The sequence below is a fragment of the Phoenix dactylifera genome, chromosome 4 (genome assembly GCF_009389715.1).
Source record: "Phoenix dactylifera cultivar Barhee BC4 chromosome 4, palm_55x_up_171113_PBpolish2nd_filt_p, whole genome shotgun sequence".
In the NCBI taxonomy this organism is placed as follows: domain Eukaryota; kingdom Viridiplantae; phylum Streptophyta; class Magnoliopsida; order Arecales; family Arecaceae; genus Phoenix; species Phoenix dactylifera.
Genome location: NC_052395.1, coordinates 15,587,514 through 15,614,070, shown reverse-complemented (window position 1 = coordinate 15,614,070; position 26,557 = coordinate 15,587,514). Strand labels below are relative to the sequence as shown.

The 26,557-nt window shown below is 38.3% G+C and overlaps 1 protein-coding gene across 6 annotated transcripts; it reads left to right on the top strand.

Moving 5' to 3' along the window:
• The first annotated feature begins 70 nt into the window (after window positions 1–70).
• Window positions 71–12,297, top strand: LOC103722271 (double-stranded RNA-binding protein 1-like). 6 transcript variants are annotated; one of them, XR_003388557.2, is made up of 7 exons: window positions 75–508; window positions 4,321–4,574; window positions 6,280–6,493; window positions 6,606–7,164; window positions 8,827–8,893; window positions 9,083–9,156; window positions 11,884–12,297. XR_003388557.2 is itself a non-coding variant. In XM_039125646.1 (6 exons), exons 1-6 carry the CDS (start codon window positions 451–453, stop codon window positions 11,928–11,930), a joined length of 1,206 nt encoding a protein of 401 aa, XP_038981574.1. In that variant the 5' UTR covers window positions 71–450; the 3' UTR covers window positions 11,931–12,297. The 6 variants fall into 6 exon arrangements, 5 of the variants coding, with proteins under 5 accessions (XP_038981574.1, XP_026666261.1, XP_008810974.1 ...); XM_039125646.1 differs by lacking the exon at window positions 8,827–8,893 and having other exon boundaries at window positions 71–508; XM_026810460.2 differs by lacking the exon at window positions 9,083–9,156.
• Window positions 12,298–26,557: the final 14,260 nt, after the last annotated feature.

The window sequence follows — 26,557 nt, the reverse complement described above, 5'->3', positions numbered from 1 at the left end:
TAGCACCATTGCATCAGTGTATCACAGCCTAATAAAAAAAAAAGATTTAAAAAAGGAGACGAGAACAATCATTAACCATGGTTGGGATATCAATTTTCCCTACAGATTCCCTGGAAACGATAATGCTCCGTTTTTGCCCCCCAAAACCCTAGAGTCCTCGTAACTCCGGTCCGTGATAGTCCAGGCGTCGTGTCCCTTAACGGCGTCAGTCGTGTTGTCAATCTGTTTGTCCCATCGTAAATGCCGGCGTCCCTTGGCATCCTGGCGGATCCTCGCTCCCGGCCGGCGCATGTGGGCCTCCTACAGTCCCTCTTGTGGGGGAGAGAGCAGTAGGCTCTTCTCTCTGAGACGCTGCTATCTGTTTCCCTTCCTCTAGGATTCAAAAGCAGCGATCTCAAACCCTTAACCCCCTTCTTTCTCTCTCCCCTCTTTCCCCGATCCCTTTTTGTCATGGCTCTCGTCCAGCCATCGCCGCCGCAGATGGAGGTAGCGGCGCGACCGAATCCCGGTGAGCACCTCCAAACGTTCTCCACTTCGATCTGGTGGTTCGATTCTTGTTTTTCTCCTTCCTATCGGCTGTTTTTGATCTCTTCTTCTTTGCTCCGTTTCTTTGTTTACAGAGCTCACTCGTTTTTTTTCCTGCTTTCTTCAACTTGTAATTGTGTGGTTATTTCCTGTATTATCTGGATTTCTGCTTGTATATTTATTCCCCCTAGAAGTTTCTGTTCGTACGTTGTTCAATGCGCTCAAGATATCTGGCATTTGAAAAATATGTGATACATGTGTGGTTCTTGTGATTTTGATGAAGTGTTGTTGATGAGAAGTTATCGTGGAAGTGAGCACTGCTGTTTATCGAGTTTAACGCTGCACGATTTGATGACGAACTGAGTGTGAGCGTTCTTTTTTCTTTTGTTCGATGAGGTGGTAGTCGCGTGGTTGTGACCTCTATTATTTGTTTTTTCTTGAGTATGGATGACAATTTTTTAAATAAAGGCATTTTGTGCTTCCCGGTAGTAGTAGAGCTATGTGATCTTTTCACAAGATTGTTTGAAGATTGCCTGGACGTTGTCAAGTGGAACTTTGTCTTAATGAATTCTTGATTGCCTATGAATTTTAAGTTGCTTTACTTCTTCTCTCCTTTTCTCCTGAAAATGTGTCTCTATCATCAGGTTTTCTTCCTTATTCTTTTCTCCTTGTATATCTGCTGTTGCAGTTGTGACATAATGTATATTGTATATTTAAATTGGATACTTTGATTTGAGTCTCAGTTGTGCGATTTGGTGCACCCCTTGCCGGTTTGCCAAGGGCAAGGCCACTTTCTTGGGGGGCAGCAGGGTGGACACCCCTACTCCGGGCTTGGACTCGGAGGTTTTTGAGCTCTCTCTTTTTCAAGTACGAGGCTTTTTCCGGCCCTAATTTTCAAAGTGAAAGAAAGGCACTTCGTTAAGTCATGTTCATTGCAGGTTTCCACTGCATGCATGTTTGCATGAATAGACACACATGCACACCATTGTCCTTTAATTGGTTTATGTGGGGATATCTTCTCGTACTTTATACTTTTATATGCTTGTATCATATACCATATTGAATGCTGTTCTGAGTTTCTTCAGTTCATTTCTTGCCATAGTAATAAAGTTGTTGTCAGCAGACCCCTTTTATTCCGTGTGATTATCATAAACCATTTACTAACAGGACTTCCGTGGCTCTCATTACATTAGCATACCATCTAATGTATATCTTTTCTTTCTTTCATGAGCTTGTCCAAAAAAACTCTTTTTATTCTGCCCTGTCAAATTTGATGACTCCCTCTAGATCAAAATGATCAGTTGAACTTCAGTTAAAGTAAATCAATAATTCTTGATTTCCTTGACTTCAAGTTTCCGTGCATTTTAATCCATTAGAAAGTCATTGTGCCCAAATGTGCCATCATGACCGACATCTATCAACTGAATTTGGCACTTTGAGCAAGTAGTTTTCAGAGTTACTTCTTTGTACCTCATGTTCAGATATAATTCTTTTTGAAATTTAAACAATGTAACGTGTTGGATTGTATTTTCCTGCATTAAATATTCCTAATGCAAATTCTCATGATAATAGATGGTGCCCTGGCATGGCATCTAGGGTCTTGTGCTGGTTTTATTCATGAAAGCACAGTTAGCATTAGCTCATGTACTGGATAAGTGAATGAATACATCATCCGAAATAGAATTTCTCTTGCAGCTGCTGGGTATATGAACACGCCTAATAGAACTACTTATTTGATGGGATAAATTATTTTATCTGGGCATCATAAAAGAAAAAAAAGATTGATAGCTTTGCTATTATATATGAATACTTATTTGATAGTTCATCCATGATCATAAATTCTACATCAGCCTTTGGTGAACAAATTTCCAAGATGCTACTTGTACTGCTATTTTATGAACTAAGGTACAATCAATTCAATTAAGAGCATAAATGTCATAGCATATATCTGATTAGATACTTAGGAATGGTTTAATTTAAAAATTTGTTGATAAAATAACACTGATAGAATCTTTGTTTAAGAAGCTTATAGTTTCCAGAACAAAATATTAACATGCAATAAGCTTTTGATCATTTTATTCAGACTAGTTAATTGTGCTGGACCTCTTTAGATGTATGATATTTGAAGAAAGACTTCTTAAAGAATTTGACAAAGATCAACACCCAATTTTTGATATCTTGATCCTCCACTCAAAGTGCTTTTTTGTAGGAACGGTTGATATGACTCTTTCATGTATTATCGTTTGGGATTTGATCTAGGTTTGAATGTGAAGGGTTTTGAAGCAGCCTGCAGAACAATACTCTAATTTGAATAACTTATTTTTAACTATGAGGTGCTGAATAGTATCATTAAAATATTGGTTCAGCATACTTCAATACTAATTTGATGCAATCTCTTAGATTAGTGCCTTAATATTTTGGATCATGGGTTTTATTAGTAGGTCTTGTAACCAAAGTTCACCATCTCGGTACCGAATCCTTTATCGGTACTATCCTATTACAATGTCGGTATGCTGTACGATATGAGACAGTGACGTATATTGAGTGTTGGTCTGTACAAATTTGCATACCAGTTCGGTACTAATACGGTACAGTACATCCGATACGGTACGGTACATCCGATACGGTACGGTATCGACCGGCACGACGAACCTTGCTTGTAACTAATATCACTAGCTACTCCATAATGGTATGTCATTTGACTCATGTTATACCATGGTGAAAAGAGTTTTGCTGCCTAAGGGTGAAGTTGTATAAGGGCAAAGAATGAGATCAAAGGAAGTATGCAGTTGTATTACTGGTCTCTACTAAAACTTTGAAAATTAAATTGTCTGTGGGTCACCTATTGTTATTAGTTCTATGACTATATAAATTAAGCTAATTAGTTAACTAAGAAATTTTTAGAAGTGTACTATGAGAAAGTTACAAGAGTCCTGTGGGATGTTTAATTTAGTTTAGCAGAAGTTGTATATGTCATGAAAAATTTGATTCTAAATGGCAAATCTAACCAGTCTACACTGACTAGCTTAACCACCTCTTGTTAAGTGCTTTGCTGATAGAGTATGTGGGGGATCACTTGGCTTTTGTTATACTAATATCGAGTATTGTGTACTACTTTTACCCTCTTGTTGTTTAGGGCATTGTATTACATGATTATCAGCATGTAGTTAGTTACTGATTTAAGTTAATAACTGGGACCATTTCTACATGATAGCAGGATAGTAACTTTTGCTCCTATTTTTATTAGCAAAATTAATGCTGCAGAAGATTATTGGTTTATTTTCTCAGCTTTCTCATTTTGCAATTCTTGCATGAAAGAAGTTATAATGTTAATTTGTGGGTTTGTCTGGTTAATTTTCTAAATAACTTGCAAATAGTTTTTAAATCTACTTTAAAGTTTTAGATTGTAATTGGTTTTCTCAAATAATGCCAAGCAGACACGGCCTAATTGAGATGGATTTTTCTAAGGGTTGATCATGGATGGTTGTTGCTGAAGGTAAAATGCTGGAATAGTATATATTTGAGCAGGGCATGATTTGGCTGATATACTTATGGTTTTCTTGGTTATTGTTTTTCTTCGTATGATCAGATTATTTTTTTGGTTCTTTTTGTTTTGAGTGATGAAATTTGAATATGATTCTTTATAAATGAAAAAGAAATACATGCTGCACTAATTTTAATTCCATTTAAATGTTATGGATTTTCTTTGTTATATAGAAAGTCAAGTGATCTCAATTAACTGAATGGATATTTCTTTTTTAGATTAATTCAATTTTGCTCTTCATGTATTGGCAGAGCAATTCATGCATAAAAACCGCTTACAAGAATATGCTCAAAGGTCATCCATACCTTTGCCAATATATCAAACTATTAATGAAGGGCATCCGCATGCACCACAATTCAGATCTACTGTTTTGATAGATGGAGTGACATTCATATCATCTCGGACATTTCTTCATCGAAAAGAAGCAGAGCAAGACGTGGCAAAACTTGCTCTTGAAGGCATATCTAGGAAGATAAAGGATGAAGGAATTTCCCTAATTCATGCAGTATGTTGCATCTATCTAATCATTGTTTTACTTAAATTTGTCATTGCAACATTTTTACACTTCCAATTGCTGTGTGGTGTCTGTATGTCCATACTTCAAAAATTGATACCACTGGTCTTGCAATTTGAGTTATTTGTTTCTTAATTTGTTTTGGTACTTGTACAGAAAACAAGAGAGCTAATACAAAAAGAACTGCTACGATATTATATTTAGACATCTAAGCCTACTTTTTATTCGTTAATTATATTGTCGTCCGCTAAGAAGATTAAGTAATTTTTTGTTCCTTCTCTGTTATTGTTTTGCTAAGTCGTGCATTTGTTTGTGAATTCAGTATGTTGCTCATAAAGCAAAACAAGGGTTAGGCAGGGATATATGTTCCATGTAGGTAAATTTAAGATTACCCAACAGAAAGCATGAAAATTATGGAATAAAAATCATAACCACAATGCTTTATAGGACATTTGCAGATCAGTTGATCATCGAAAAAAAATGATGCAATGGATGTCATATCCTAAAATATCTTATCGAGAGATTTAAGGCTGCCTTTTATTCTTTAATTATACAGTCATACACTAAGAAGATTAAGAAATTTGTTGTTCCTTCTTTGTAATTGTTTTGCTAAGTCATGCATTTGTTTGCAAATTCAGTATGTTGCTCATAAAACAAAATAGGCTTTAGGTGAATTTAAGATTACCCAACAAAAAGCATTATGATCATTGAATATAAATCATAACCACAAAGCTTTATAGGATATTTTCAGGTCAGTTGATCATTTGAAAAAATGATGCAGTAGATGTCATATGATTTGTTTATCAGTCTCAAGTGTTGTCTAAAGTTTCGGATCAATTGTTCATATAACAAAGGGCAATGAATGCTATATCATTTGTTTGCGTTTGAAATATATTACTAAGTAATTGGGCTCCATGACTTTCACTTCATGTTACTTGTTGGGTGCAACCATTACATAATAATTTGTGCACATGTATGCATTCACAAGTTCACTTGTGGAAGTGAGATGAGCTATGATATCTTATCTTCAGCTCTGCGACTTAAAAATGAGACTATGAGATATAACTTCTTATAATTTCTCAGTAAAGCAATATAACTTCTTATCATTTGGAAGGGCGAGATAAGCCACTTATCATTTGGAAGGGCGAGATAAGCCACTCTACCTACTTTGTTTTCATACTAAAAACTAATTGATATAGCTCTGGAACTGCTTGAATTAGCCCCTAATACCGTAAACTTTTACTTTGGAGCTTCATAGTCTTTTGTTCAGTTATAACTGAATGCAATTATTTCTACTTTTGCTAATGTGAAGTTCGCCACTATTTTGAGGTATCGTTCTCTACTGAAATCAGTATCGCCATTAATCATGACGAATGTTTTACCTATAATATTTTTTGAGCATCACAATATACCACCTAACTATGCTTCAGCCAAAAACTAAAATATGTTAACCAGCTGACAAATTAGATATTTTAATAATTTAAAATTTATAGTTCTATGTAAACTTACTAGTTTGTGTATAAAAATTCAAATCATGTTCTCGAAGAAATAGTTGATAATGATGGTACTGATAATGACTTTGCTTATGTGTTATTCATGACATCATGTTTGTGTTTCTTTTTTTTTATAGCATAAACTTTGCCTTTTGAAAGATTATGTATATCAAAATATCTGACTTTTTTTTACCACTTTGCAGGATACTACATTCTGCAAGTCTATCCTTTACGAGTATGCAGTGAAGATGAATATAGAGAAGCCTACGTACACAACATCTCAATTAGAAGGGGTGCTGCTTCCTTCTTTTATATCATCTTTGGTTTTTGATGGAAAAACTTATACAGGTGCTGCAGGAAGAAACAAGAAGGAAGCAGAACAGATTGCTGCACGTGCTGTTATTCAATCCATCTTAGGTTCTCTTTATTGTGCTTACTTGATTTGTACCTGGTTAATTTAGAGCATGCATTAAGAAGTCATAGAGTTACTTGTCGAAGAAGCTCTTTAATCATTCATAATGTTTTGCAGCTCACTCTGATACAAGGACTGTCATGTCTCAAATTGTAAAATCCAAGGGTAAATTGTATGCTGTAATACAAAAGAACAGTGACTCAGGTTTATCACTTCTGGGAAATGTAGCCTCAGGACAGCAGGCAAGGAATGACTCCAGTGGCAGTACTGTGAAAGGAAAAGAAATTCAGGCTGCCCCAGCAAATGATGACATAGTTGGTGTTACAAATCATAAGCAATTGGTCTTGGGCCAACTTCCTGCTGCTGCAGAGACACAACCACTTCTTGAAGCTAAGAAACCTAAAGAAGAATATCCATGCGAGCAAAGTTTTGGACCAATTGGAGGGGGCACATCACCGCCAGATCTTGCACAAGGTGGTCTACCTTCAGGATTAAAGAGTAGGGTGTTCGAGTCATCTGATGGATCTTATCATGCTGAACAAAACCAAGTAAATGATCTGGCTGGGCCATCTATTCAATCCTATGATGCTCAAGACGGGGTTCCTAGCAGCCAGAGCAAGCGCTCGAGGAAGAAGCAGAAGGGAGGACATCAACGCAAGAAAGCACGGACTGAACAGTATGGATTATATAATCTATTCTGGCATAAGTAACTTTATTTGTTTCTTTTATACTGTGATGCATGACTTATATTTTCCTGTCTTTGGTTGAGATTTAGTTCTTAACCAGTTTTGTTTAACCGGTAATCACACAGTCCAAACAAGATAATCTATTTATACTATTCATAAATTTATAACCATAAATGAGGAAAATAATCCACTCTTGGAAGAGATTTGTCTCCTTTGATCAGTTCCTTGTGGAAATAATTCAGCTCTTTATTTCATGTTGTATCAACACAAGTTTTGGAAGAGCAACTAGTTTGTCTAGTGAATGGGGATGATATATTATGATGCTTTAACAAGTCAGTTTTCATCACAGCAATTTAAGTAGACTATGGTACGTTGTGACTGATTCATGCTCCATTGCCAGTTAAAATTATTTTCTTACTCAAAGAGATGTAAACTGTTATGCCATCTGCTATTTTGCAAATAATGTTTCATTATTAACTTGAATTTCAGACCAAGGAAATTGAAAGAATGATAAAACAAGCAGTAAGGGACTAAAGTAAGAAACTTGGTGAATCAACCATACATCAAGAAGAAAGCAGCTTCATGCCAAGTAAACCTTTTCTTTTCATTTCTTTCTTTTTTTCGGAGGGGGTGGGGGCCGTGTATGTGCTGTGTTTAAGAAATGCTGAATTTCTTATTGAAAACTATAGAAAACATACAACCTCGATGAGTGCTTTCTTCACGATGGAAGAAAAGTTGGTTTGAGTCTTTATCAGACCTGTATAAGATGTTGTTACAGGAAAAAATTATTCCCTTTTTAGAGTCTGAACCTGATAGATAAATCTTAGTAAGTTTCTATCTATTATCTAAATTTCAGATAATCAATCCTTTTGATAACTAACATAAGACTCTTATTATATTTCTAGTCAAATGCCAAAACTTTTCCATCACTAGATAAGCCTTCCTAAGCTAAGAATAAAAAATGCTGCTTAAAGTCCAATATAAAACAGAAATAGAAAGACCATAATGCAGGACAGTTCCAATGTGATGGAGACATATATGGAGGTCTCTGATGTCAATCTTATGCAAGGAGGCTATCTAGGGAAAGATTCATATGTGAAGGAATGCCAAACTTTTTAAGGTGATTTGACGTCAATCTGTGCAGTTTTTAATAGTCATCAGAGTTTAAGCCTGAAGGCCGCATGATGATTTGCCTTAAGCTCATGACGGCTTAATTTAATTCAATGTTTCCTTAGTTGCCCCATTGCATAGGATGTCATTCTGGTGCTTCCATTTGGTGAAAGATTCTCATAAATGCAAGAACAGATGAATCTACATATCCTCTTTTCCCATGTATGAGTACATAAACCTTTGGGTAATTGATTGTTCTTGGCTTACCAGGTTCAACCATGATCTAGCTAGCCTTGTCCTTTTACATATAAGATTCAGCCCTTGGATTATAATGACGGCTGCATTCTTTTTTGTCCCACATGCTTTGTAAATCCATCATCCACAAGCCTAATCATAAACCTCATTTTTCTGTAGAAGTTTATAAAGCATTATTTTCAGCTGTCTTAATATTATAAAACTCAACTTCATTGAAAACATAATCAGACTTGATTTAATTATTGCATTTTTGACAATGACTTCATTATAAACTTTTGGTACTTTAGGATCTTCACAACTGGATTGTAATTGTTCAACTTGCCCACCATCCAGGAGCATCACTTTTTACCCAAGGTATTGAAAATAGCTAACTACTGTTTGTGGGATAAGACAAGGCTAAGACATCACAACATTGTGGGATTCCTTGCTATATAGCTTAAAATTCAACATGAATTCTCATGGTGCTTTATAGCTTGAGATTCATCTTTTCCCTTTCTGCGGCAAATTGTTGAATTGATTTAACTCATTTTCATTGTATGGCAGTAATTTCTCCAACACATTCCCTGAGGAAGCTTGCTTTACTGCCAAAAATGAGTCAAGACAACATACCAAAAAAAGTATTGGAGATTAAGTTTTAGATGCCTAGTTTTCAGATTTATGCATTTATTAGTTTCAGAATTATGTCCAGGTTTGGTTTTCTTGCCCACATGATTTAAGTCATATCTTCAACTGATGACTGAGCACTAATCATTTCTGTTAACTTAGCTTTATACCTTACTTGGCGACCTTCATCAAGTTTATCATTACTTCTATTTTCCAAGTTCATTTTGTGTTGACTCCATACTAGATGATGTTTGGAATGATATTTGATGTTTAATTTTTTGGAGTCAAAAAACAGATGTTACTTACGTTGCTTTTGTGCCTCGACTCGTTTTTTTTTTTGTGGAAAAATAAAATAGGCTCTCTTTATAATATAAAGGACATAAGACTCATTATGGGTGATACTTGTGACTGATTTTACAAGGACTTTTTCTCTGATTCAATCATTTGAAAAATATGCTTGAACAAGATCTCTTTTTTTTTGGTAAGACTTGATCAAAATCTTTCATTAATTGATAAAACAAATAGCTGTGTTTACCTCTTATTCAAGCAAGTGCAATGCATGCAACTTAGGAAACAAGAAAAAAGTTAATTTATCATGCACTGGATTTTATTACAATAAAAAGAAGTTCAACTTTTTACAAGGATAATTTGCTTACAAGAACCAAGTAATATTTTCATTGTGGGTGCTTGTTTGTAACAAATCACTTGACAGATATGTCAATGGTTGAAGAAGTATATTCATTTCTGTCTAAAGTTATATATAGCATTCTAATGCTCCTCTATTCAGGTCGGGAACTACTTATACCATTTTCCTGCAATGATTCATAGAGAACTAAACATTGAAGAATGCTAATGAAACTCTGTTTTAATTATCACAGCAAACAGTTAAAACCACCAACTTCATTAGGAGGATTTGAATCTTGTTGAGTATTGGTCAGCTCCACCAGAGTAGTGCTAGATCATCCCCATTCCTGTTGGCATTGAGAGATACTCTCCCTGTGATTGCTTCATCTTGGTTCAAGAACCTACAAAAATCCTCTTTTTTAATTGAACAAGATCGATTGAGAATATAAAGGAGCCATAACATTTATCCTTTTCCTGAAAATAGTAAAAGAATATGCACCACTGACATTATCAGATACACTACTGTAGTGTCTTATTTTCGGTTTGCCTCCTAAATGATAGATAAGTAATAGAAGCAATCTGTTCTGTGTTAGTTCAAGTAGTTAGTGTCTTCATGAAGAAGTATAATTGATGTTAGGGTTCTAATTGTTTTCTATAGAAGTTAACCTTAACTAATACTGTACATATTTCTAAAAAATGCTTTCTTCATTTCTAAGATCATAGTAAGTTTGAGCTTTCCACCAGGCCGTGGTTCTTTTTTGCTCTTATGATCAGAATATCTTTTTTCAGTTTGTTCCATCGTGTGTTGCGATTGTGGATTCAAAAGATTTGAATGACTAGTTGTAGAGATATATTTTTTAATTATTATTCTCAACTTGCATGTGTTTGATTTTCTACATTTGTTAGTAGTTACTGGTTGGAATTGTTCGTATTTCAAGTTAGTATCTCATTCAGATGCTCATGTGACTTACCCTTCAATCATTGGATACCCATTATAGGTCATAAATTGCTTTCAATTCAAAATTTTCTAGCAACATTGTTGTTAATTTGCTGTTGAAGCTAGCCAAGTCTCCTCTTTTAGTTGGTTTCAAAATTTGCCTTTTCTTCTTGTGCTTTACTGATCTTGATAAGCAGATTTAAGCTCAACATGGTTAGACTTTAATTAAGTAGGGAGTGACCGGTTAGTCATCATTGTAACAGGATCCCATGGGTTGATTATAATGTTGCAAGGTTGTCAAATCGCTTAGGTGAATGAACCCTTTAAAGGTCTAGGCAAAATGCCTGCAACACCAGGCAGGTTCTGGAGTAAAAGCCTTACAGGTTACAAAAATTGTATCATTCATCTGTAGAGTTGTATGCAGTTGATAAAAAGCATTTCAAAGATATCATATTGATACAGTAAAGGTTGTCTACTCCTTTACCATAATGCAATCTTGGATTGAATTACTCTTTATCTGTTCAATTAAATAAATTTTCCTTGTAGAGAATTAGTCAACAAATTTAATGCCTTAAGGGACCAATCGCAAGGCTTTCCCAAAGACAGGCAGCCCATATATGACCAGGCACCTGTATGGGCACCAACCCAGGCGCTGGGGCAGCTGCCTCACTTTAAGGCCTGGAAAGTGCGAGTGTCTAGGCATTTTGGTTCATCCAAGAGCCTTGGCCAGACAGCTTGGGTGCACAGGTGGCCCTGACCTTGCATTCCCCACTCCCCGCCAATTGGATAATCAGTCTGTTTCTGTTTGCCATCATTCATTAGGCTTGTCTATTCAAGATCTCTCGTGCTGGTTAGCCTGGGAAATGTGCCTTTTGATTTAATTTCTTAGACTTACTATCGTCATTTTACATTCACCAGTGGCAAATATTTGTTGCTCTTTCCAATAGTATTATTCAATTTGGCTTATGTTACATATGCTGGTGTGATCTGCTACATTAGTCGTGAATTGCTCTTTTCTTGCAATACTGCAGTAGCTGTTTATTTGTTATTGTATTTGGTCATCTCTAGCAGATGCTTTTAATATCTCCCTTCTTTGCCTTCTCCAATATCGTTTAGTCTACTCAAGTTAAAAGACCTTTAGACAGCAGAGGGACTGACAAGTTACTCATCATTGTAACAGGCCATCGTCAACTCCACCTGTGTAGCGCTGTGTGTGTTGCAAAGTGATGACGATGATTGCTGTTTCTTCTAAAGAAAACAAAAAGAGATTACAAGGAGTTCTGGTTTTTCACATATGGAGCAGAATATGGTCAGATGTATGCTAACAATACCACTTGGTGGGTGGCCCAGTGCAATACTTTCTGGTAGGCTTATGTAAATTTGGTACTTAACCCCTGTAGTATAACCTGATACTGGTTGAGATGTTTCAGTCTGCTGTTTAATTTGGTGACACCTATCAACTGCTTTCCTTGGTCTTTGGCTTGTTCTGTCATCATGCAGTAGAATGAAACTAGACTAGTGCAGTTGTTGATGTGACAAACAGATGACAATTTTGCATGGAATCTAGATGCAAGCGGGAAAGCCATTATGGATATTTTATGAGATTTGAAGGCAATGAGTATTTGCCTGCTGTTTTCTGACCGCTGAGATTTAGGAGGCTGGGACAATAAAGTAGTTTGAAAACAGAAAAAGTTCCATTGCGATATTAGGATCTTGTCCTTAGCCTTAGGTTCGTTGCCTTTTGCAATCATCTTAATGCTATTGATTTCCCGGCGAATCTGCACCAGTTGGCAACTGCACCAGTACAAATGGATTGTGTGGCCCATGCTGTGTTGCGCTGGATCCGACAAGTGATTACTTTTATATCCTTTCCTGCCAGTCTGTTTTGAATGTTATATGCTGTAGGGTGGAAGCATCTGCTCTTAACATTGTTTTAGGATAAAAAATCATCATATCTTATTTTCTTGGGGATGCAGTTTGCCTTTTCGGAAAGTGTTCATGACAAGCCATGCTTCCATCGTCGATGACCTCAGATGCTTGATGCTGGAAAGGAACTGGCGGTGTTAAAAGCTCAAGTCTCAAAGTAAATGGAATGCGCTGGAATACCTTTCAGGAAAACTAATGCGTGGAGCTGGCAGACTAATACTCTACTGCATTTGTCTCCATGATCTATCTAAACATCCATTATTGATATATTCTCAAACTAGATGTGATTTCCGCTTGATCTCAGCATTTTTTTAAAAACCCTAATTGAAGATGGTGGTCTATTGGTGCAGATAGTCCGAAAAAATAATGAGCTGCTTTTGTCGACATGACGGGGCCGCAGGTGGCCGCCCACGCAGAAGAATAGTCACAAGTTTGGTTTTTTTTTGTTTTTTCAATAAAAAAATCATTCTTAAGATTTTTAATTTGGGATTACGAGGAGTGATGGACACTATCCAATGTCATGCGCCGGGTGGTTTTCGTGAGGGGAGATGAGGGATGGGTTGGGGTTGACGAAGTGGTATTCGCAAAATGTATTGGAAAGAGGGAAGAAATTTTTAGAAAAGCGAACTATCAATCAATCCATCGGTTTGCGCACCAGGAGAGCCCACAGCAAATTATAATAATAGCAACACCACTGACATACATAGCGTTAATCCATAAACCATGCATAACCATAAATAATTGTTCGAGAAAAGCCCATAGATTATTAGGAGTTTCCCAGCGTCAATGAAGCAAACTGCTAAATCTGAACCAAAAGATGGCTACAACATTAGGAATGTGGATTCCAAGTATGTATTGCGTGGAGAGCGTAAATTACTGAATTGATAAGGACAAGATATGGGACAAGATCAGAAATCACAAATTTGATTACCTTTTTAAAGCTTTCAACTGATGAAACACTTTGTTGGGAAGATTTCTAAGCGCAATGGAAACACCAACGCAGATGGTTGCAAGAATAAATCTACTCTGAAACAAAATTAATTGCAGAATTTCAGCACAGGAATCGTGTTCGTATGTTGGATTGCTCTGTCGAGAGAAAAGAAAAGGTCGTGGTCTATGAATACCTGCCCAAGAAAAGCCACGATGCCATTCTATTTGGTCAATCCGCAATGTTTTATTTCTGAATTCTAAACATATTTCTAAACTTTCATGGACAGCAAAGCGTCGTCATAAAGAGAGTTCATAAATAGATTGCAAACAAGCATAAGTTGGCCGGGTGATCCTTCAGTCTTCTGGGTGTGCAGGCGGAGCTCCCTTTATCTGGAGAGAGATCTGCTCTCGGGCTCCCTTGGTGAGTTCGGAGATCAGGTGGGAGATTGATGACGGGCGCGGCATGGACGTCGTGGAAGACTGCTGGTTGGCCGACTTGCCTTTATGTCGGTGGCCCACCTTGGTTGACATAGGACGATTGGAGGGGTGCAGAGTAGGCGACTTGTTTGTCTTAAACGAGCGGAGATGGGATGAGACCCTAGTCAGACGGGCCTTTGGGAAGTAGCTGGCGGAGCGAGTGTTGGCGATACCACTTGCAGAAAGTGTGACTGAGGACGGAAAGGTGTGGGGTCGGATTGGCAGGCCAGAGACAAGTATTAGGGACCTATTGGGGATAGTGAGAAGGACGCTGGCTCGGCAAATCGAGGGTGGCTGGATCTGGCAGATGCACATTCACCCTCGAGTGGTCTTTTTTATCTGAAAAGTTGCGTGGGGGTGCTTGCCGACTAGAGGGGTACTGGCGCGACGAGGAGTCAGCATTACCTCGGGCTGTGGGGCATGTCCAGAGGCAGAGGTGTCCATCTTCCTTGTGCTTTTCAACTGTCAGCGAGCTGTCCAAATCTGAGGTGTGCTTCGGGCTTCTCCGACCTAGTTTACATCCTGAGGAACTCCTCGAGGAGGCTAGACCATATGGAGCAGGGGATCAGGGCCGCCTATCTGGCTTACCATTGTTGGCTAAATAGGAATGCTCAAATATTCGAGGATAGAGGTGGATGTCCGAGGAAGGTAGTGAACAAGGCACTGCTTAATGCAGCGGAAGTCCTTGGTATTACTGCGTCGTCATCCCTTGGGTTGACTAGAAAAATTCGGAGCTCTCATTTTGTTTCTGTAGCGTCCAGGACTAGGCTCGTTTTTTAGGAGCCTCCACCCCCTAGTTGTCTTAAGGTGAAATTTGATGGCAGTGTGAGAGAGGATGGATGGGGTGGAGCCGGATTTGTCATCAAGGATTCGGAGGCTAGATTTGTGGTGGTGGGGGGTCGACAGATCTTCGATCAGTCTGTGGTCGGGGCTGAGGTCAGAGCTGTATGGAAGGGTGTTTTGTACGCGAGGAGAGTAGTGGGTGCTGATCGCATTATTCTAGAGCGGGACTCAGCCACGACGATCGAGTGGATCAAGAAGTTCGGCTATGCGGCTAGCTGGTCGTGGCTGATATATGATATCCGCATGCTTTTGGGGGAGTGCACGTCTTATTGGGCTACCCATGTTTTCAGAGAGGCAAATAGTGCAGCGAACTAAGTGGCATCCTTCATGGCTCACCACTTTTGGGATTTTGTTTGGGATACTCACACTTCGCTACCGTATTCTATGCATTTCCTCCTTCTTTCTGACTTTATGGGTTGTACCCACACCCGTTATGTGTGAGGCACCGATGTACCAAAAAAAAAAAAAAAGAGAGACATAAGCTGGTAAACTATACTAACCATCAAGCTCCTAGAAATAATTACTCTATTTGTAACTGTGAAACTTAAGGTCTGTAAATCTTAAAAACATGAATACTTAACAATCTACTATTAACAATATGACTGCTAGATCCAAACAAGCGTTCTCAGTTGGGTTGGGGAGACGTCATCATACAATTGTAGGAATTTCAAGGGGGTCTTCTCTATCTTCATGAGGACTCACTATTGGAAGTCATTCACAGGGATCTCAAAGCTAGCAACCTGTTAGAAGATAATGAGACGAGTCCGAAAATATCAGACTTTGGCATGACAAAATTTTTGGGGCAGAGGAAAGTGAAATTACCACTAACAGAGTTGTTGGAATTTATTAAGTGAATCTATTTTCTTTCAGTCCTTTAACTTCGGGGCAGTATATATTTTTAGTCATAAAGCAGTACCAATAGGTTCTAACCGTAAATGCACATATCTAAATGCTTGGTTATGTCTCAGGATGTTGAAGTGTGATCCTTTTGCTGGAATTCAGAAGATGCTGAAATTAAAGAACGTTTACCATTGATGTATCTTGGGGAGAGCAACTGTTGGAAGTTCTACTGATTTATATACCCAGCATTATTTGTCTTTTAATGTTTTAGAAATCAAGATACATTGAATGTAAGAAGCCTAAAGGGCATGTTTATGTATTTAAACTCATATGTTGAATGAACAAAATGCTTGCTGTTCTGACATCTCTTCTTCTGAACATTTTATCTTTTAAATATCATCCTCCCAAAACGAACAAATGGTATCAGAGCCCTATATCACTTAAGGGGTCTTTAAAGCAGCTGGAGTATGGCTTTAGCAAGTGGTCTCCCTGCACCACCTGTATTCTCAGGAGAGAATTATGATTATTGGTCAGTTAAAATGAAGGCATTCTTGATGGCTTGTGATCTATGAGAATCTGTTGAAAAAGGGTTTGATGAAAAGTCCTTGGGAGAGAATCCAACCATGGGTGAAATAAAAGCTCACAAGGATGAATCAAAGAAAAATTACAAAGCTCTTTCATTTCTCTTTTCAGTAGTATTAGAAAATATTTTTTCCAGAATTGTTGGAGCCAAATCAGCCAAGCAAGCCTGGGATATATTACCGGAGGAGTTTTTAGAATATGAGAAAGTCAGATCTCTAAAGCTGCAAACTTTGAGAAGAGATTTTGAAAATTTGAAGATGAAGGATGGTGAAACAATCAAAGATTATTCTACAAGCTTTTCAGAAATTGGGAACTAGATGAAGATCTATGGAGAATCAATTCCAGAAGATTGTCAAGTGTTGAAGATCTTGAATACTTTACAAGACAGGTTCAACATTGTTATTTCTACGATTGAAGAATCAAAAGATTTGTCCAAACTCACTGCGATAGAGCTGTGGGGATCGTTGCAGGCGCATGAGCAGCAGATGGACAAGAGATCCAAAGGTGAATATGAAGGAACCTTTCAGGCACGACAGAAGGACAAAGGATCTTTATCAGCATACAAGGGAGGTAAAAGAATTTTTTGCAACGGAAGATGTGATGGTGACAGAAGTGATGGAACCAAGCATAATTCTACTGCAGAACATAAGGAAAAGTTTCCACCTTGTAAAACATGCCAAAAGACTAATCATCAAGAGAAGGATTGCTGGAAAAAAAATGCAATGTAGATCTTGCAAGAGGTTCGGCCATACTGAAAAGTTCTGTAGGGCCAAACGGTGACAGCAGACTCAAAGTTTTCCAACTGAACAAAACCAGCAGGTTAATTTTTCAGATAACTAGTCGCAAAGGAATCAATTGTTCATGATCCATCATTCATCTACCACGGACAGCAGAAACCTATGGTATATTGATAGTGGTTGTACCAGTCACATGACCAGCAACCCCAAGTTGTTTTGTGAACTCGATAAGTCAGTCAGAGTTTCAGTTCAAATGAGGAATGGAGCGGTCGTTCAATCAGAAGGTAAAGGTACAATTTCAGTAGAAATAAAGAAAGGTACGAAATACATCAAACATATTCTGTTGGTTCCTATTCTAGAACAAAACTTGTTGACAGGACTGGAAATTGCTAAAATAGGCATGCAAAACAATAGTTTTCCTTTGAACTGGCACATTTTTTCTGCTGATGCATTCAAAAGTAGGGTAGATGAAACTGATTTGTGGCACAGAAGATATGGGCATTTTAATTTGCACTCATTGCAGTTTATGCAAAAGGAGAATATGGTGAGAGACTTACCAGTCATCAACATTTGTGATGACTTATGTGAGCCGTGCAAGTTAGGGAAAGAGCACAGGCAGTTTTTTCCTTTTGCAAGTTCTTGGAGAGCAAAGAAAAAGCTTGAACTGGTGCATACGGATGTGTGTGGACCAATGAGGACTCTATCACTTAGTGAGAATAAGTACTTTATTCTATTTATTGATGACTTTACAATGATGACATGGGTTTATTTTATGAAAAGAAAATCTGAAGTATTTTCTGTTTTCAAGAAATTCAAAGGTTTTGTTGAAACTCAAAGTGGATGCAGGATAAAAACCATCAGATTTGACAGAGGCAAGGAGTATAACTCTATTAAATTTGACAAATTCTGGGAAGAAGAAGGTGTGGAACATCAATTGACTGCAAGCCACAGTCCACAACAGAATGGTGTTTCAGAATAGAAGAATAGAACTGTTATGGAGATGGTCAGATGTATGTTGATAAAGAACTTGCCAAAGCATTTCTGGACAGAAGCTGTCTATTTGTTGAACAGGTTGCCTACAAGAGCAGTCAAAGAAGTGCCTCTAATTGAAGCATGAAGTAGTCATAAATCTACTGTCAAGCATCTGAAGGTGTTTGGATCCATTTGCTATGTTCATGTTCCTGCTGAAAGAAGATATAAGTTGGAAGATAAGGCCGAAAAAGAAATTTTTCTTAGTTATAGCTTACAAACAAAAGGCTATAGAGTTTTCAACCTCAACATGAAGAAAATAGTAATTAGTAGAGATGTAGAGGTTGATGAAAATGCACACTGGAACTGAAAAAATTCAAAAGTTGAAAGAAAGCTTACTGCACATTATCCTTCTGAAGTTTCAAAAGAATCTGAGATGGAAGAGATTCATGAGCGATCTGAAGAGGAGCAAGATGCCGCCTCTAGTAGCTCATTAGAAATATCTACCATCAGAGGAACCAAATCTTTGGAGGATATATATGAAAGATGTAGTTTTGTAGCAGTTGAACCTACTGATTTTGTAGAAGCCTCTAAGTATGATGAATAGAACGTTGCGATGTAGGAGGAGATATGCATGATCAAAAGAAACGAAACATGGGAGCTTGTTTAAAGGCCTTAATAGAAGAAAATCATTGGAGTGAAATGGGTCTACCGAACTAAGTTGAATCCTAACAACTCAATTCACAAATACAAAGCGCGACTGGTGGTTAAAAGCTATGCTCAACAACCTAGAGTTGATTTCACTGATACTTTTGCACCTGTTGCAAGGTATGACACCATTAGATTATTGATTTTCCTTGCAGCACAGAAGGCATGGAAAATTTTTCAGATGGACGTCAAGTTAGTCTTTCTTAATGATTACCTTGAAGAAGAGATATTTGTGGAGCAGCCGGAAGGATTTATTGTCAAAGGCAAAGAAGATCGTGTTTACAAATTAAAGAAATCTTTGTATGGGCTCAAGCAAGCCCTAAGAGCCTAGTACAGTAGGATTGATGAGTACTTCATTAGGCAAGATTTTAGGAGGAGCCAAAATGAAGCAACTCTTTATGTGAAGGGCAATAGCAACTTAGGTCTTGTGATTGTCTCTTTATATGTTGATGATTTGCTGGTTACATGAGTCAATATACAGGAGATCAAAAGGTTTAAACAGGAGATGCATAAGCAATTTGAAATGACTGATTTGGGAATCATGAATTATTTTTTGGGCATGGAGATTCAGTGGAAAAATGAGGGGATCTTCATCTCACAGGAGAAGTATGCAAAAGATGTTTTGAAGAAATTTCGAATGGATGAATGCAAGCCTGCATCTACACCTCTTGTGCAAAATGTAAAGCTTTCGAAAGATAATGGTGAAAAACTGGTTGATGGAAGAGTGTACAGAAGCTTAGTTGGGAGTCTTATGTATCTTACTGCAACTAGGCCAGTATTAACCTTTGCAGCTAGCCTACTATCAAGGTTCATGCAAGCACCAAGTGAAATTCATTGGGGTGCAGCAAAAAGAGTCTTGAGGTATCTGAGAGGAACAACTGATTTTGGGATATGGTTTCATCCAAGTTCAGAAAAGAAATCAGTTGCTTTTACAGATAGCGACTGGGCAGGTTCGATTAATGACATGAAGAGCACTTCAGGATATGCTTTTATACTTGGATCAAGTGTGTTTTCATGGAATTCAAAGAAGCCAGAAACAGTGGCCCAGTCTAGTGCTGAGCAGAATACTTAGCAGCAGCAGCAACAATAAATCAAGCTATTTGGCTGCAAATTTTTTTTCACTAATTTGGGAGTTCAGCAGAAGGAAGCTACTAAAGTCTTCTGTGACAACAAATCTGCAGTTGCTATAACCAAAAATCTAGTTAGTCATGGAAGAACGAAACATATCAACATCAAATTTCTGTTAGATGTATGTCCTAGAAGCCAATCTGGCTGACACATTGTTAATTCTAGGGACATAATTTTGTACTTGACTATTTATTATTGAATAAATAAAAGGCATCTTTTCATTCATATTATTTATGTGTCTATGAATCGTCCAAGAAATTAATAAGATGATGCATATTCTCAAGAGTTGAGAATTTGAGCCATGTATCATTGGTGATTAATTTATAAATGCTCCTGATCAATGGATCATCACGAGGACGGTGATCGATCCGATCAGTGCACAGATCACTTTCCTTCTGGATGGACGAGACTTGAGTCCACAGTGTAGGGACACTGAAGTGATAGTGCAGGTGCTTGTTAGAGAACAAGGGTACTGAGCGTGACCAAGACAAGAAGTCACTTGGATGTCTATCCACTCGTCAGTGACTTGCTTGATGTTGCAGTAGTATGACTGGTCCTTTGACCTGCGGTGCTTCAGCTACTCACAGTGAGGTTATTGTAGTTTGACTACACGTATACATGGTCTCTAGTCATATGGGTCCTTGTAGTGTAGATTGGCTGCAGTAAGTTCACTGTAGGAGTAGAGTATGCACTTACATGGAATCTATCGACCTTGATAGAAGAGGAGTGATCCTATGTGATTTGTTAGACTGAGTTCTAAGACCTTGGCCAGGGCAGTAATATAAAGTGGAGAAAGAGTTTTTCACTATCGAACTCGAGTCGAATAAATCTTGACATATGACAGACGAAGGGGTTTGACGAGTTATCCATGACCTCCGTCCTGTAGGGATCCACGATAGTAGGACTGTATCACACGATAACTGCACATAGAGGTTCATCATTCTATTCTACTGGGTAGCCACTACATGCTGCTAGGTGTCACTGGTGGATGGTGGGACTCACAGGGATTATCTCGATGATCGATAAACCCTAAAGAGTAGAGTTGGAATCGTTCCAATCCATTGAAAGGAGTTTTCAATGATATTGTGATAGAGATCATAATATATCTCACTACCAGTCAGAGTAGAACCTATGGGGTCACACACACTAGAAGTAATGACCGATCCGATGGTTGAATCGTGATTAGGAATCACAAGTAATCAATTTGATTGATAATAAGTTGAAGAAGGAACAAAGGAAATTGATTAATTGGACTTAAAACAAGAGTCCTACTTGGAGTAGGATTCATAGAGTCCTAATTGGATTAGGACTAGAAATCCTACTTGGACTGGGAATCCTATTTGGAGTAGGACTAGGAGTCCTACTTGGAGTAGGATTCATAGAGTCCTAATTGGATTAGGACAGGAATCCTACTTGGACTGGGATTCCTACTTGGACTGGGAATCCTATTAGGAGTAGGACTAGGATTCCTACTTGGAGTAGGATTCCTATAATCCTAATTAGATTAGGAGTTTTGAATTAAATTTGGATTCCTACTTGGAGTAGGATTCCTAGAGTCCTAATCGGATTAGGACTTCGAATTCAAATTAGAGTGCTAATTGGATTAGGACTAGAATTAAACAAGTCCTAATTGGATTAGGATTTCTTAAGTCCCAATTAATTATTAATCCAATGAATCAAGATGGCTCCTAATTAGATTAGGATTGAAGAGTTCAATTGAGTCATGGTTCATTCAAGTTCTAATTGGATTAGGACTAGCATAGATTGAACCCAATTGATTCATGATTTGGACTAAACCAAATAGGAGCCCTAGATGCTATTTAAGAGGAGGCTTGGGGGCTGACCTAATTCATATGAGAAGCTCTCCCCTTGTGGCCGTACGCCCCCCTTTCTCCTCTCCTCTTGGATCAGCCGCAAGCAAGAAAGAAAAAGATCCATGGTGGTCTCCTTCTTCCTCCTCCGTTTGGGATTCAACGCAAGGAAAGGAAAGGCTGCATCTAGCTTTTTGGATCTTCTTCCTTGATCCTTTCATCTTCTTCCTCCTCCCTCTAGCATTCAAGAGTTGAAAGAAAGGGAGGTGATCAGCCATCAAAACCAATCTCTGCAAGGGAGCTAGCACCCCGGGGAGATTAGAAGCGATTGGATCGGTCCTCTGCTTCGTGTGGATATCCGTAGAGGCCGGGCACTTGAACGGCTTCAAGCGAACCTTCATCCTAAACCACGAACTTCAGTTTGCGGTGATCATCTACCCGCACAAGGTGAAGATCTGATCTTCTAAATGTTTTAAAAGGTTTTTTAATCCTTATCTATCTACGAACGGTTTTTGAACAATATTCATGAGATGAACGGTTGATCCCGCGCATGCCTGTTGACCCCCTAATGGATTTTGATGAATACAAAACACTAGAGTATAATTCCATTTATCTTAACAATTTACTTGAGAATTTCATGTGTTTAATTAAGAATATTGTTAAGAAATGTCTAGGCAAGTTTCCATAATTTTATGAATTTATTGAAGAATTTTTGAGCTGAAGAAAATAGATCAGGGACAGCCGAGACGTCTCCGGGTTGTCTCAGAGACGTCTCTGGCACAAACAGGAAGAACTGGCACGACTGGAGACGTCCCCGGCACCTGCCGAGTCGTCCCCGCGATAGCGGAGTCGACTCTCTCAGTAGCGGAGTCGACTCTCTCAGAGGCGGCAGAAAGGCCGATTTCAAGTGATATGCGCGAGTCGTCTCCACAGTAAGCGGAGGCGTCCCCGCAAGTAAAAAGTAAACCTCCCGAGTCGTCCCCGAGGTAGCGGAGTCGGCTCTCTCAGGGTTTTCCAGAGGATGTCTTTTTCGGTGTTAAGGCAGCGGAGACGTCCCCTGAAAGAGCGGAGTCGACTCTCTCAGAGAATTCCAGAAGACATGTTTTTCGGAGATATAACAGCGGAGTCGACCCCGAAGCAATGGAGTCGTCCCCATGCAAAAAGCGCAAACAAGCCGAGACGTCCCCATAAAGCACCGAGTCGACCCCAAACAACGTCAAAAGTAAAATCTTACAGCCGAGACGTCTCGCGTTGAAGCGGAGACGTCTCCGGAGCGCCTGGGACGCGACTGACACCTTTTTGCAGGATGTTTTGAATTTCAAATCTCTTTAACTTTATCTCTAACGGCTATATTTACTTTTTGGGCTATAAAAGGGACCTCTTAAGTGCTTCTCAAAAACATCTCACCAACCCAACACAAGATCATTCAAGAGAGAAGCAAGAGAGAGAGGTTCAAGGGAGTTAGTGCATTCAAGTGAAGAAATCAAGTGCCTTCAAGCTTCCCAACTGATTTCAAGTTCAACTACTCTCTTTCGCTCGGGATTCAAAGCTCACACTCAAGCCAACGCGATCCACATCGGAAGAACCATCATCTCCCACGCTTCCAACAGCTAAAAGGATTCTTCCGGGTTCTATTGCTTATCATTGTTATATTTGCTTATTTAGAGCTTTTAAATCCTTGTAAAACTTTTTCAATATTGTGCTTGTTCCAGTCAAGGGACTTGGAACAAGGGAAAGGCGTCCCAAGCCTAGGTTAAATTGGGGGTTATAGGGTTCGTTGTTAGCCCGGTGTAAAACAACGAGTTGGGTAGTGCACTCGCAAAACTACCGGACTGTAATCTTGGATTATAGTGGAAATTCCCAAAGGTGCTTTGGGGAGTGGATGTAGGAGCTGTGGAAGCTCCGAACCACTATAAAACCTCGTGTTTGCGATTGACTATTCTCATCCCTCCATCTTTACTTTAGTTCATACATCTGCGTGTTTTATTTTTTAAATAGTCAAAAAGTTTTAAAACACCCAATTCACCCCCCTCTTGGGTGACCATCTCTGGGCAACAAGTGGTATCAGAGCGGGTGCTCTGTGTATTTCTTGAAAGACCTAACCGTCTTAGCCAAAGATCTAGATGGCAACACCCTTTAACAATGTTCCTGCTGAGGGGCAGGCAACCAATAGACCTCCACTCTTCAATGGGACAAATTATACCTATTGGAAGACTAGAATGAGGATCTTTATTCAAGCACAAGATTATGTCTTGTGGAGGGTTATAGTCAAGGGACCACAAGAACCATCACACATGGTGAATGGCATTCAAGTTCCCAAACCTGAGGAGGATTGGGATGAGAATGATAATAGGATGGTTCAACTCAATTCTAGAGCCATGAACTCATTATTTTGTGCTCTAGATGTAAATGAGTTTAATAGAGTCTCCACATGTAGTTCCGCTAAGGAAATATGGGATAGGCTTGAAGTTATCCACGAGGGTACAAATCAAGTCAAAGAGTCTAAAGTGAACATTCTTGTTCACAAATATGAGTTGTTTAAGATGGAACCCAATGAAACCATCACATGCATGTTTACACGCTTCACCGATATAATTAATGGTCTAAAGAGTTTGGGTAAATCTTACACTAATCCGGAACTTGTGAGTAAAATTCTCAGGTCTTTGCCGAAAGCATGGGAAGCAAAGGTCACGGCAATCGTAGAAGCCAAAGACCTCAACACCTTGGGACTAGAACAACTATTGGGCTCATTGATGACGCATGAGCTCACAATGAAGCAACATGAAGAAGAGTTGCCAAAGAAGAAGACAATCGCACTCAAGGCTACCTCGAGTGTGTGTGAAGAAGAAAGTAGTGAGAGTGAAGAGGAAAGCGAAGATGAGGATTTGGGTTTAATAGTAAGGAAGTTTAAGAAATTTATGAGAAGAAAGAAACCCTTCCCAAGAAAGAAATTTGGAGGGAGAAATGATTGGAAAAAAGAAAAGGAAAAAGAAAGAGACCCAATCATATGCTATGATTGCAAGAGACCGGGACACATTCGTTCCGAATGCCCTCAACAAAAGAAGTACTTTGGGAAGAAGAAGAAGAAGGCATTAAAGGCAACTTGGGACGATAGTGACACATCCTCCTCCGAGGAAGAGAAGGAAGAGACCGCCAATTTGTGCTTCATGGCGTTCGAAGACGACGAGGTATGCCAAAACTCAACTATAAACTTTACTTTAGAAGAATTGTATGAAGCTTTTCAAGAACTTATGAGTGATTGTAGTATGTTAGGAGCAAAGAATAAAGAATTAAAAGCCTCCAATCTAAAACTAAAGGAAGATATTAAAAATCTATTGATTGAGAAAGAGAGCGTTGAAAATGTTAACACCATTGATCTAGAAAACAAAAATTCAAAACTTAGCATTGAAAATGAAACGGCAAAAACACTAATTAAGGAATTGAATCTAAAAGTTAAATCTCTACTCAATAATAATACCTCACTTGCACAAAATGTTGAATCCCTTAAAAAGGACAAGGAAGAACTAGTTAAAGAAAATTTGAATCTTAAGAATGAGGTACATAAGTACAAACCAATTGTTGAAAAATTTACACAAAGCTCTGAAAAATTAAATCTTATTCTTACAAATCAAAGAGCTGTTTTTAATAAAGCCGGATTAGGATATTAATCTAACAAGCAACAAAAGTATCTAAAGAATTTCTTTGTGAAAGCAAAAGATGTCAAAACTGAAAAACCTACATGCTTTAATTGTAAAAAAGGTGGACATAAAGCCTACTCTTGTATTCAAAGAAAGATCCAAACTAACAAGAGTACATTTGTAAAAGCTAAAAACATAACTAAAGTATGGGTGCCTAAGGGAACCAACTACACTAACCACGAAGGACCCAAGAAGACTTGGGTACCTAAGAGCCTCATATAATCATTTTGCAAGTATGCCTTGCAGCCGAAAATAAAAAGAAAATGTGGTATCTTGATAGTGGTTGCTCAAGGCATATGACCGGTGACAAGAGTCTCTTCGTCACCTTGAAATCAAAAGAAGGAGGAGTAGTCACATTTGGAGACAATGCTAAAGGTCAAATAATTGGTGTTGGTAAAAGCTCCATATCACCCTCCTCTTTTATTGACAATATATTGTTAGTTAATGGACTAAAACATAATTTATTAAGTATAAGTCAATTTTGTGACAAGGGCTTTAAAGTGTCATTTGAATCATCACTATGCATAATTAGTAGTCCAATTGACAATGAGATCATACTCACAGGACATAGGCATGGAAATGTTTACATGGTAGATCTTGATGATCTCACCATGAAGGATGGCCAATGTCTTGTAGCCATGGATCCCAAAGTCAATGAGACTAGTTGGTTATGGCATCGTAGGTTAGGACATGCTAGCATGGATTTAATTTCTAAATTGATTACAAAAGATCTAGTCAAAGGACTACCAAAGATAGATTTTGAAAAGAACAAAATTTGTGCTGCATGTCAATTAGGGAAACAAACGAGAAGCTCTTTCAAGCCTAAAAACATAGTCTCAACAACAAAACCCTTAGAACTAATTCACATGGATTTATTTGGACCCACTAGAACTGCTAGTCTAGGGGGTAAGAGATTTGGTCTTGTAATTGTTGATGATTTTTCATGCTTTACATGGGTTTCATTTCTTGCACATAAAGATGAGTCCTTTTCCGCTTTTATCAAGTTTCATAATAGAGTTTCGAATGAACTCAATCTTAAACTAAAAGCAATTAGGAGTGATCATGGTACCGAGTTTGAAAATCAGCACTTTGAAAAGTTTTGTGACGAAAATGGTATCAATCACAATTTCTCGGCCCCTAGGACACCGCAACAAAATGGGGTGGTAGAAAGGAAGAATCGCACACTAGCAGATATGGCTCGTACC

What these genes read in the sequence shown, in the direction of transcription:
- LOC103722271 (XM_039125646.1), top strand. Translation starts at nt 451, where the DNA reads ATGGCTCTCGTCCAGCCATCGCCGCCGCAGATGGAGGTAGCGGCGCGA. An exon ending in TGTTATTCAATCCATCTTAG is followed by an intron (nt 6,494 to 6,605) that starts GTTCTCTTTATT and finishes AATGTTTTGCAG; the next exon opens with CTCACTCTGATACAAGGACT. An exon ending in AAGACAACATACCAAAAAAA is followed by an intron (nt 9,157 to 11,883) that starts GTATTGGAGATT and finishes TCATTGTAACAG; the next exon opens with GCCATCGTCAACTCCACCTG.